The sequence below is a fragment of the Dromaius novaehollandiae genome, chromosome 4 (assembly GCF_036370855.1).
Source record: "Dromaius novaehollandiae isolate bDroNov1 chromosome 4, bDroNov1.hap1, whole genome shotgun sequence".
Lineage (NCBI taxonomy): Eukaryota > Metazoa > Chordata > Aves > Casuariiformes > Dromaiidae > Dromaius > Dromaius novaehollandiae.
In genome coordinates, this window is record NC_088101.1 from 42651976 (window position 1) to 42664340 (window position 12365).

The 12365-nt window shown below is 36.9% G+C and overlaps 1 protein-coding gene across 6 annotated transcripts in view; it reads left to right on the forward strand.

Moving 5' to 3' along the window:
* FNIP2 (folliculin interacting protein 2) overlaps positions 1-12365 on the forward strand; it is a 54716-nt gene that overhangs the window by 18119 nt on the left and 24232 nt on the right. For 3 of the 6 annotated variants that reach the window (XM_026120161.2, XM_026120159.2, XM_026120158.2), the window contains exons 2-7: positions 5811-5937; positions 9453-9587; positions 10663-10763; positions 10844-10915; positions 11641-11741; positions 11882-11971. In XM_026120161.2, the coding sequence (XP_025975946.2) occupies positions 5811-5937; positions 9453-9587; positions 10663-10763; positions 10844-10915; positions 11641-11741; positions 11882-11971 (626 nt within the window). The remainder of the gene's footprint in view (positions 1-5810; positions 5938-9452; positions 9588-10662; positions 10764-10843; positions 10916-11640; positions 11742-11881; positions 11972-12365) is intronic. The other 3 variants (XM_026120162.2, XM_026120160.2, XM_064510902.1) reach the window with 2 other exon arrangements.

A 12365-nucleotide genomic window follows, 5' to 3' on the forward strand; every position in this document is an offset into this window, starting at 1 on the left:
TATCCATAGTGTTTTATTATCTTTCGTGGACATTTTCCAAGTACAGAAAAGCTGATGTTCCTGCTGTATAAACCTAGAAAGCTTGTTGTCTTGAAGATCACATTATTAGTCCTGTTATCTTCCAGACATTAGAAAGATCCATTTGAAGGTGAGCTTAAATAAGCTGAACTGTTCAAAAAGATGGCTGATGTTGAAAGGAGCAATCATGTTCCCCCTTCTTCCTCTGCTTTCTGGCAGCATGCTCCTGTCCTCCACCCCTTGTGCTGGCTATGGTGTTTCTGATCCTTTTAGACCTGGCTCATCTTAGGGAGTCAGCTCAGCTCACTAAGCTGGCAGAAAACTACATCAGGAAGCAAACAAAAAACCATAATGAACATCTTGATGAGCCGCTGTACTTATTTGTAATGTATAGGAAACATCTTCTTGGTGCCCTTTCCTAAAGCTGCAGCTCTGTGGATAAAGTGAGTTAGCATAACTCCTGCTGCCACCAAGAGGTGGAGGTTCTGTGGACGTCTTCAGCGTCTTCCTTCTCTTTTGCAGCGTGCCTTCTGGTCAGCTTTCTTAGCCTGGTGCAGATTTCTGCTGTTCTAGAGAATTCGGGTGGCTTACAGAAGGGTCTAACAGTTATCAGGGCTGACTTGAGTAAGAGAGCAGGTTGTGCAGTTGCAAAGGGGAGAAATTATGAGATTGCTTTTTTTTATTATCAAATTAGGTGTTTTATTCAGTCAAAATAGCCATATTTAACCTGAAGTATGAATATCTACATAGGCTTGCACTTATTAATGAATTCAGCTAATTTTTTAAAATATGCAGGACCTAGCATAATGTATTTTTTAAGCCAAAGTGAAACATTTCAGTTAGCTCTCAGATGTTTCTAGAACTTCAGTCTCATCACCTCCTTACCTTTCTAGGATAAGCTTATGTCAAAAGTCAATTTTATCATTTTGCAGTAAATTCAGACTTAGGTAGCTTCAAAAGAACTTTAATTTTGTTCATTGTATTTGTAACTCTTTTATAAAAGTCACTTATGAATGTGTGTCTTCAGCACAGAACACTGATAGATATGTTAGAATTTTGTTTTTTTTAAGTGGCTCTTTTACAAGAATTGAAGATATAAAATCTTTTTATACAAGCAAAAAGAGAACAAGTTTTACATAAATGGGGCCAAAGCAGATGATATTTCAGTTAGTGTATGGTGAAATTTTTATTTTTGGAAGTGGCTTCTAAGTCAATTGAAAGAAGCAGTAGTTGCTTTGTTATCCAAAGGTAGTAATTGTATCCTTTATTCTTGTCAAACATTCATACTAAATGTAAAGCTTACCCTAGGAATTATCTTACTTCATTACCAGAAGTAACACTGTCAGTAGTAGGTGTACGGTAGGTGTATATGGCAAAACTACTGACATTACTGTCGCATGGTTCCCTCAAGCATTTAGAAAAGCTGCTTTAGGCAAACTGAGAGGAAAAGAAGAAGCTGGTTAGGGTTTTACCGAACGAGCATAAGGAAAGCAACTGAGCCTTGAGGCATGCTGTAGGGGAGAGTCAAAGTGGAGGTGAAGAATTAAAAGGATACCCTTTGAGTTCATTAAACATCAATATTGTAGTAATTCATCATGGAGTGGACCGCTGAGAAGTTGAAGTGCTGCAGGCAGAAAATAAGGGCTTATTGTGAAGCATGTGTTGAGGGGTTGCTTTCTATTTCAAAAGTAGAAGAATTGATGAAGTTTGTCTTTTATGACAGATTTGTCTTGATGATAGAAAATGCAATCTAATAGTATGCAAGTTCTGATAAAGCTTTTCATACAGCATTTACAGAATTCTCTCTTTCCCTATCTTCTGCTTCTTTCTTGCAAATACATCATGAGAATTTGTTTAATTAAAGTTAACATGAGTATATGACATGGCCATGGATGGGAATGGGCATGGAGTGTCTTCTCAACGATCTATTTTTGTGAAGTGTTTAGAAATGTATATCCCTTGGTCAAACCTGATGGCGGCTGAAACTGAGTAGTGACTTAAAAAATAATTGACCAAGGGGAATACATAGGCATACACATTGCCTGAGCTCATCTAAGCCTTTTTTTGTTAGAGTTAGGCTAAAATATCTGTTGCGTATATCCGATATTTTGGTCTTTTTAGAAAAAACTGATACAACAGTGAAGAGGATTTTTTTTTTTCTTCTCAGTCAAACCCTTAAACTATTACTTTCTAATATCTGCACTGTGTAGCTTAATATTCTTTTAAAAGTGTGTTTTTGCTTTTTATATATATGAACTGATAATTTATTTAAGAGAATGCTACCTCTTTTTCTAAAATATACGTGAAGAAGAACCAGAAAGAATTGTCTTTCAGTATTGCTAAATAAACATGGAGTTGATGAAACCCCAATATTATTTGCTTATCTTTATGATTTTTACATACCTGAGAGTGGAGCTGACCGGTGAGGCTATGTACTTTTCTCTAACACTCTGTTTTTAGGGAATAATTGAATACTCACTTGGCCCCTGTTTTGGGGGCTGTATGTTATGTAAACTGGCTTAAACAATGAAGGGTGGAAGTACTGCAATCAGTCTGCTCATCAGCTTTTGTGAAGGAAAAAAAAAAATCCTGGTCATCTGATTAGTCTTGTGCTTAGTGCTGGATTCCACATGGAGATAATGAGACTACGGGGTGTATCTGCCTCTGTAACTTGCCTGTAGATGTGCTTGATCTCCTCAGATGCAAGTTTACTAGGATGGATCACTTCTGTAATGTGAAAGACTGTTCTGTGTAATTCAGAGCCTGACAGTGAAGATTTCATTAAAATAAATTTGGTCTGCTAGGCATATAAAGCTTTTGTTTGGTAGTTTTTGGGTAACTTAGCTTGTTGCTGTCTGGTACTAGAATCTGTTTAAAAGTCTGAAAAATTGCAGCAGTCCTTAACTGTAGTGTGCAAAGGCACCTCAGCAGGCTCTTAACAAATGCTAAAGTAGAAACCAATTTATAAAACTCACTTCACTCCTTATACAGAAGTTGGCACACAAACAACACAACACTAATACTAACTTAGCTCACTTTAGTGCAGAATGTGGGAGTTATCTGTTTGTAAGGAAACTTAAATTCACGTAATGCAAGTATCAAGCATGCTGTTAGTCTTGGTGGCTGGATATGGGGCTGGATTGTCTCAATCTGTGCCTAAAACAAATCATTTTCAGTTCAGGCTTGCAGTCCTTAGGTCTAAACTACTGACCCTGCTGTGCCAGTTCTAGGGATAAGTAAGGCTTTGCTCTTACGTACAATTTAAATTAAGGCTATAGAGATACTCCTTTACTTTGTTGTTGAAAAGGAGGATGACCTGTTGCCTGTTTAATAAACCAGCATAGTTAGTTCAAGAATGATTCTGGTATTGTCTATTGCAAAGCGTGTGTAAGTAAATAGCCAACTGTATAACCAAACAGGAATGCTATTAGAAAAGGATATCATATTCATGAGGTAAACTAGAAAAATCTCTTGGTGGCTCTGACTTTTCTTCTGCATTCTAACTGGATTTCTTAGAAATGAATTTGCATTGGCAGAAGATTGAGAAATTAGTAACAGACTTTTAAAACACATTGTGTTGTTGCAGCTCTTTGTATGGGTGAGGTGCGTAGGATCTTTGGGTGCCTATCAACAGTGATATCAGGTCTGATCTCATACAGGTTAAGTTAATGATGTGACTCCCTTTTGAAAGGGAAGACTTGAAAAGAAATGTCTGACACTCCTTGCATTTTCAAGGCAGCATATTACAAACACATCAACCTGTTTCCTCACTGTTAGTGGCAAAACAGCCCTTAGCACTGTTTCATGGTCTAGCTTTGATGTATATTGGACCTTCGCATATTATGAGTACGCAAAGTATACTTGCATCTGAGTGCCTTGCAGTGTAGATAGGAATCTGGCTTTTTTCTGTCAAAAGGTAGTCAAAAGGAAAGAAGAAAATCTTCCAGGTTGATAAGATCTTTCAGTTTTGAAAAGGATGCTTATTTAGTCTCTTTCTGACTATGTTGAAAGGAGAGTTGATCTCTGAAATTCAAGATAAAGCACAAAGAAGAAATTTACCTGGCTTTGCTTGTATTGACTTTCATCTGCAAGTCTGAGTGTACTAAAGCAGTTACCCATGGCAACTCACTGTGTGACTCTAGCAGGAGTTGATGGTGCTTACTGCGTTATTGATGGTTATTGATTGTGGAATACAATAGCTTCAAAAATTCTTGTCTTTCAACTATATAGGGATTTTGTGGCCTTCCATCCATTCCCCGCCTTCGTTCTCTGTAAGGTATAGTTTGGGAAAATTACTAAATGAAACATCCCTTTGGTGGGAAATCAGTGTGGCCTTGGCTGAAGTCTATTATATAATATGTTAAGGCAACAACTATTAATAACAGTTGTACTGTCACCCCCTAGAGGTGGTCTATCCAGGTCAAGGATGAAGCAAATGACTGCACACCAGATTGCTACCTGTGCTATGTTGCACTGCTGTACCCTGTGCCAGTTTTTTTTGCATTTGTTCCAACTTGTCAACTACATCATATGAAAAGCATTTTATGTAGCTGAATGTAAGACAAACCTCTGTGCTCTGACGTGTAGGCTGACTCCCTTTGGAATTAGGAAGGAATGTCCCTTCCTCTTGCAGTCATGATCAGTTACGTGCTTCAATTTTGTGTAGTAGCTTGAGGAGACAGAGAATCATGTGTCATGGAGTATCTCAGAGAAGTGGGCAAATCCTGGGTTAGGAGAGCTGTTTTACTTGAGACAGAATGCCAGCATTATCTTGGTCTCATTTATTATATTAGTTCCACTGTAGTTGGAGATCAAGTCTCAGTAACCTGATTGCTCTGTAATACCTGAAACTCCTCAGAAAAGAGGAGAAAAAAATTATGGAAACAATGTAAACCTGTCTTTTTCTTACAAGAATTAAATAATGGAAAAATCATAACATCTTCACTATAGTCTTTCTATAAATGTCCATAGTATTTCAGGGTCTGTAACGACAAAATTGTCGTAGGTTGTGAATTCTGAAATATCTTGAACTCTGAGACTTGGCAGACAGGTTTTATCTTCTGGGATACTTGAGGTGTAGTGCTGGGTGGTACAGTTACCACAAACTAAGTTGAAACTATGGCGCTAGTGCAATAGAAGGAAATGTCAATTGAAATCCGCTTAATAGAATTTGTCATATCTAATGCAGTGAGGCAGTATTTCTTCTTTGGCTGGTAAGGTTCTGGCTGAGTACTATGTTCAGCTTTTGGCATCATGTGAAGTAAGGTGTGAACATACTGGGCCATTTTAAGATCATGCTCATTGACAGAAAATGGTTGAAAGGAATTGGAGTTGTGTTACTTAAACAAGAGAAGAATGAAGGAATGCGTAGTGTTCCAGCTTCTAAAAGGCTATAGTAAAGATGATGGTAATCAGTTGCTCTTTATTATCACTAAGAGAACTGCAAGAAATAGTACACCTACTTTGAAATAAGGATGATCTGGGGGAAGGGAAGGAATGCATTTAAGGGTAATTAAGTACTGGAACAGATTGCTGAGACAAAGTTTTGCTTCCCTTAATGGAAAACTTTGAATAAAGGGTGGATGAAAACTTGGTCTGGCTGTGCCTGCCTGTGTATCAATGATACTCGATTTAGAGGACACTTTGAGTTCCTTTTCAGTCAGTTCTGTGATTAGAGTCTGATTCTTGTGAATATTGGATGAAAGGTGCTTTTGCTGGATACCTGTTTCTTCACTTAAATAAACCTGCAAAGTAAGCACGGTATCTTAACCTCTTGTGCTTATAATCTACAGCTGGTCCTGTTCAGAATTTGACTTGAATGAAATCCGCCTGATAGTTTACCAAGACTGTGAGAGAAGAGGCAGACAGGTCTTATTTGATTCCAAAGCAGTCCGCAAAATTGATGAAGCTGTGGTTCAGGTATGAAATGCTAATTTTGCTTCTATTCTGCCAATTTTTTGTTTCTCTCTCCAAAAGTAGGAATTTTTAAATGACAATGTCAAATTCTTAATCTTGTTTGTGATCTTTCACTTGATCTGAATTCTGTGATAACTGCAAGAAGAGTGTGTTAGATTCCAAAAAAAAATCAGTGAAAACATATCTGGTATTTGATGTCTTTAGATATAAATATGGTAGTGATACTGAACAATTTAGGCCCTGTCTTGATTTCAGGCAAAGCAATTTATATCCCTTTAATTTGAGTATTTCCTTTAATATCAAATAGGATTGCTTTTTGTTGTTAGCCCTGGTTGCACAGTCCCATTATTCCAGTGATATCCAGTATGCCTCTAAAAGTGCTTGTCGCCTTTAGTGTTTGGATCAGTCAAGTTGTTGGCTTTTTGTGAATTTAAAACAACTCTGCTTCAGCTAACCACTTAATGTGCAAGACTGATGCATGATAATATATGGTCATGTAACAAACTTTTCATGACACAAACAGAAGCAAGAATTGATGCTGTCAAGATGCAAATTCTTTGTTGCCACCCTCCAGGCACATAAATTATGGAGTAAAGTTTTGGCAAGCTAAGGTGACTTTAAGTCAAGCAAAACAATAGTTTTTTCCCTACTAGCTCTGTGCTGCTTTTTCTGCATTGAACTGTTTCAAAAAAAGTTTATTTTAAAGCTTTTGTTACAACTAGCAGTTTTAGTCTAGCAGAACAGCATGATCACTAGCTATAAAGTTCAGAAATAGCAGTTACTTGTGGAAATGATTCTTAGGAAGGTGCTTAAATAACAGTAATTTCTAGCTTAAGTAGCATCAATTTCCAACTATTTCAGTTACGCTGCAAAGATATCCTTGTGGGCTTAAGCCAAATTGGTAAGCCTGAGCATCACCTGCTGATGACTAATCATCTACTTATGAGGATAAGTGGGTCAGACTGGTCTGCTAATCTTTTTTTCTCCTTGAGTTACAAGCTTCAGTATCAGGGTTGTTGCTTTGTATCTTAAAGTTTGTTTAAAACACAGCATGCGAAGGGGAAATGTGTGGAAGAAAATGTATTTCTGACTTCATTTAAATACTCAGATTAATCCACTTACTCTAATACTTTAAAAAGGTTAACTCCAAAACGTTCCATCAAAAACTCTATGCAACAGTGACATAAAACAGATTATAACTAGCCTCATAGCACATGATGCAGGATATAATCTGTTTCTGGTCAGACACTAATCTATGTACCCTTTAAACAAGCCAAATAATTTTGAATGGCAAGTTTCACATAGGTGTTAGGAGCAATTTGAATGCTTGGTCCTATTTGTTGTTTGATATGTTATCAAGCAGTGAGCCTAGGACTAAATTCGTTTAAACTTAAGGCAAAATTGTTCTTAAACTCAGTCCTGCTTAAACTGAAATCAAGAATATGTGTGCATGTGTGTACTGTGCATTTATCCATCTTTCAAAACACAGTAAAGCTTCTCCACATCAGCTATTCAAATATACTATGTTTGTCTTTAAAGTATGAAGTAAACTTAGTTGGGAGAATTAGCAGATCTGTATTCTGTTTAACCGTATGTTTGTTTAGTATATTCCATTTCTTTTCAGTGTTTTTAATCAAATCTCCTGTTCTTTTGGCAGATGGCATACACCGGACCACTTATTAGGGCATTTTGAGTCAATAGCTTGTTAAGCATGTGACTACTAACATTTGTGCATTTGTAACCACCTAATGACCGTCACACTGGGATTAGATAAGCAGCAGTTACATAAATGCCATGCCAAGAAGAGCTGAACAAAAGGAGTGCAAATGTGGGATAAAAGAAAGACAAGTCAGGCCACATATACATAAAGGATTTTCTTTTTATTAACATGTTAAGTTTATTTTTAAATTAATAGAGGAGCCTGTATAGTCACTGTAGCTTAAACTTTTACAAAAATGACAAGTATATTAATTACTCTGCTGCTCTTGGCCCATTCTTCTCCTTTTTCTTCTGTATCTTCCCTTTCACCCGTTCCAACTCCTTGTCATCGTGCCTTGAGTATTCCAAAACTTACCACACTTACTGCATTGCAGGATTCAAAGTGTTCATCTGAAAATCAGTCTTTTTCTAGCGCAGTATTTGGGTTCTACTTCCATTTCATTTCCTATTATAGTTCCTTTCTTATCTTACTGAACCCAAAATGCGTGACATAAATCGGGCTACAGCTGGTTTTTATAGCAGCACCTTGGTTATTGCTATTGCTATATCAATATATATATATTGCTATTTTTCTGTCTGCTTGCTTTTTTTTTTCCCCCCTGTAACCATTTATCTACTGTTGTCTTGTTCACATTTATTTAAAAAAAAAAAAGTTACTCTGCCAGTGCACATTCCCAATGAGGTAAACCAGACTGGTACAAAATGAGCCTTACAGAATTGCCATTTGTGCTACTGTGCACCAAAGGAATGTATGTGTACAATGATTTCCATTCAATATACATTCATTAAGTATATAAAAAGTTTAATAATGTGACATGAGCTTTCTAAGACTTTTTAGGCAGTTTTCGTTGCTGCAGGTTTGCAATTTTGTTCCCTTAATATAAATTATTTCAAACGCACCTGACAAATGTGTTCTAAATACTATGGACCTTTAAATTGATATCTAATAGACTTTAAATTTAAAAAAAGCTGTCAAAGAAAACAGGAACTAGGTTGCTTTTTATTCAGCGTAACTTTGTTTATTAAAGGAAATCCCCACAAATTAAATAGTGCTTTTCTAATGAAACATGTACAACTAGTATCAATGTAATCGATATCTTTGCAAGGCTTCCGTTAAATCTTCTTATTCTGTTCTGAGACGTTATTACAACATAGTGGCTTGAGAGTAAACTTTGAATTAAACAGTCACCTGGATTTAAACATTGATTTGCTGATTTGTTACAACTTCTATACAGGTTTCAAAAAACAGATTTTATAACCTGATAAATCTACGAAATGATGCGTTATTCACCATTTGTTTTTGCTGGCTGTTATTCTGTTCAAGGAATTGATTATCAGTTGGGCAACAAAATTGATATGCAATTTGAGCGACTAACTGGGCTTATGGTTACAGAAAGTAATTTGCAAGCAACCCATAAGCTTAGATTGGTTTACATAAACTTTGGCAAATGTTGCACAGAGCTTGGATTGATAACAATTGGGAAGCTTGGATTCATAACAGTTGGGAGTGATGTCCTGCTTAAGCTTTATTTGGCTAATTGTTCTGAGCATGAGTCTGATACTATGCTTATTTCTCTAAAAAGCATTTAAGTGGGAGAGTAATTCTGCCCTTTCTCTGTGACATTGGCTTTTTTCTTTAAAAACCTAAAGGTATCTTTTTGATCCAAATAAGATTATTTTGATTTTTTTTGTTGTTGCTGAACTGTATTTTAACAAAAATCTTCCCATGGTATATTTACAAATGGAAATTTCCATGTTTGCTTTAATTATTTTCATTATATTGCTCTGTTTTGACACAGAAAATGACAGAGGATGCTCCTGTAAAGACTTCTGCCAAGAACTGTCAAGCAAGCAATGGGAACAACAATGTTTCTTCCCATAGCCCCTCAACAAATTGTATGCAAAGTATCAAAGAACAGATACCGAAGTATCAGGTAATGTTATCCATCACTTTTCTTGGATGTTTTTACTGAAGAGCTTTTCTATAAGCCTTAACTTTGCCTGCGCTGATTGACTAGTTATACTTCTAGTATATTACAAATTTGCTTGAAGTGTGAAATTTCCATCCAATCTTTGAAGTGCTGTAGAGCAAGAACATGTGGGTACGTTTTCAGCTCTTAGTCTGTCTTGACCTTATCATTGAAAACTTTACTAAAAAAATTAATAGCATTATTAAGTCAGTGATATACAACAGTCTCCTTTTCTTTTAAAGGAAGTCTGTCTATGCCACAAATACATTCTGAAGAAGCTGTTGAAAATGATGTATTAGTCCCTTTAGTCTGTTTTATAGCAAAATGAAATTTGTAAAAGAAATTAACAATTTTTTGGATACTTTGCTGTCCCTCAGTAAAAGCACGAGTACGTCATCAAGAATAATGTAATTTTGAAGCATGTATAGATTAGGGTAGGAAAAAACTTAAATTAAATTAGAAAGCAAACTGTTTCCTTCAGAATTAACAAACTTCTCTCCATATCTGCTGTTGATGATGGGTCTTTGAAATATGAGGAGAAATAGGACTTGTTTTTCTCAGAATCAGTCTCCACAAATTTTTTTTGCAATCAAAGATGCTTCCAAGAAGCTTTTTATAAGGCCATTGAAGGAGGACTTACTAATTTGAATCGGGAAGAAAATTTGCTGCTTGAGAACCCAGGCCACAGAATATTCAAGTCATGTGAACATTACAGATCCCATCAAGCACTCTGTTACATGAGAACGTTGCTGGGCCTAGCTATCTTTCAGATGGGCCGTACTTTTTTTTTTTTCTTTCTTGTCTCGGGGGGCGTTCCCATGGAACAAGGGTACCAGTGGCCCTTATAGTGAGCCAAACAGCGTCGTCTTGTTGTACTTGCACACTGTGTGAGTGCCACACTGTATCTGTCATTCTGCATAGAAAAGCAGAGCTTATTTGTGTTCTCCATTCAAAATGTAGTACTGTAGCACTATGTTAAATTAAAATAGCATGCTGCGTTATTACTGACTCTGCTCTTCCCATCTTCTTGTCTGTCTAGTACACCAGACCAGCCTCTGATGTCAACATGCTGGGAGAAATGATGTTTGGCTCAGTGGCAATGAGTTACAAAGGTTCCACCTTGAAAATTCACTACATACGGTGAGTGTCCTTTTCTGTGATACTCTCTCGTCAGGCACTTGGAACTGATGACTCACTTAAATGACTGTTTATCCTTTCAGCTCTCCCCCACAACTGATGATAAGTAAAGTCTTCTCAGCCAGGGTAGGAAGCTTCAGTGGAAGCAACAATAAGTAAGCACCTCTTTTTTTTTTTTTTTTCTCCTCCCCTCCCCCCACCAATACTGTCTTCTTTCCTTTCTTACTACCTTTTCTCCTTTTGTAGTCCTTCTGTCACTGCCTCTAAATTTAACTTAGCTGAAGTTGAAAGGTCTAGCAAAAAAACAGAAATGGAGGATGCAAGAAGTGGAGAAGTGTTCAAATGATAGATCCTGGCTAGTCCATCCAAATTTAAAAAAAAGGCTCGCTCACTTTCCACTTCTTAATTTGTCCAGAGCATGCACCAAACCAGAGGTTAGATGCTTTAAGCACTCAAAGCCTCTGACTGTCTCCTGACTGCTTGAAAGGTAAAGGGGTGTGTGTGTGTGTGTGTGTGTGTGTGTATGTATGTTGAGGTAGTTTTGTGTCCCTGTACCTCACTTCTGTTTCCTTCAACAGTGACAGAAGATGTAGTGTTTCTTGTCTGTTCCCATTTTACTTGCCCCAAAAATGAGGAAATATGAATAAACTGAATCCTGAATGTGACCTAGAGAAGTTTACAATAATTCAAAGAGGGAGCTTACTGCAGAAAATAAATGGCTTTTTTCTCTATAATCTCAGAAAACCTACTTGTCCTTTAGCTTGGTTGTAAAGTAAATCTTTAGCCTTCTTTTTTCTGATTAAAATGAGCTTACTCCTCAAGCTAATATTGACTGTTGACCACCTTCTTTAGAAACACCGGCTTTTTCCCCTTTTTTTAGCTTACAAGATAGCTTTGAATACATCAACCAAGATCCCAGCCTGGGAAAGTTGAGCTCTAATCAGAATGGTTTGGGAACCTGTCGCAGTGGAAGTAATTTAGGTAAATATTTTCAGGTTCTATGTCCTTTTCACAACATGAGGCCATCTGTTCATTTAGTTTGGCTTCTTTTTTTCCTGTGCATCATCCTTTTTTTTTTTTTTTTTTTTTTGCATTTTCTCTACATTGCTTTTGTTTCCTAGGTGTGTTACAGCTGTGTAGCAGCAAACTGCTGCAGGGTGTGTCTGAAGGAGGCCCCCTCCGGCTCATCCGCAGTGCTTCTTTCTTTGCAGGTTTGTGTGGAATGCCAACCACAGTGTGACCCATCCACATGCACACACAAATCCAGCTCCTTCTGAATCCTCACAGGAGACCCATAATTACTCTTTAGAAATAGAAAGGGCTAAGACAGTGAAAACAGACAAAACTGGCTTTATACTTAAATTTTTCTTCCAAAAACTGGCTGAATTAATTACTTTTTGTTCATTTTCTGTTTCTAACTCCTGTGTTCAATTTTAAAGATATTTTTGTAATGCATGTTTGATAATATATGAGCCCCTTACATTTCTTAGAGAAATTGTGTTTCCTGGCTTATATCTGGTTTCTTGCTAGTGTGCAGCTGTCTTGCTGGTGTGCAGTTTTTTCTTCTTTCAGCTCTTGAGCTGTCTGGGAGCCTTTAAGGCTTTT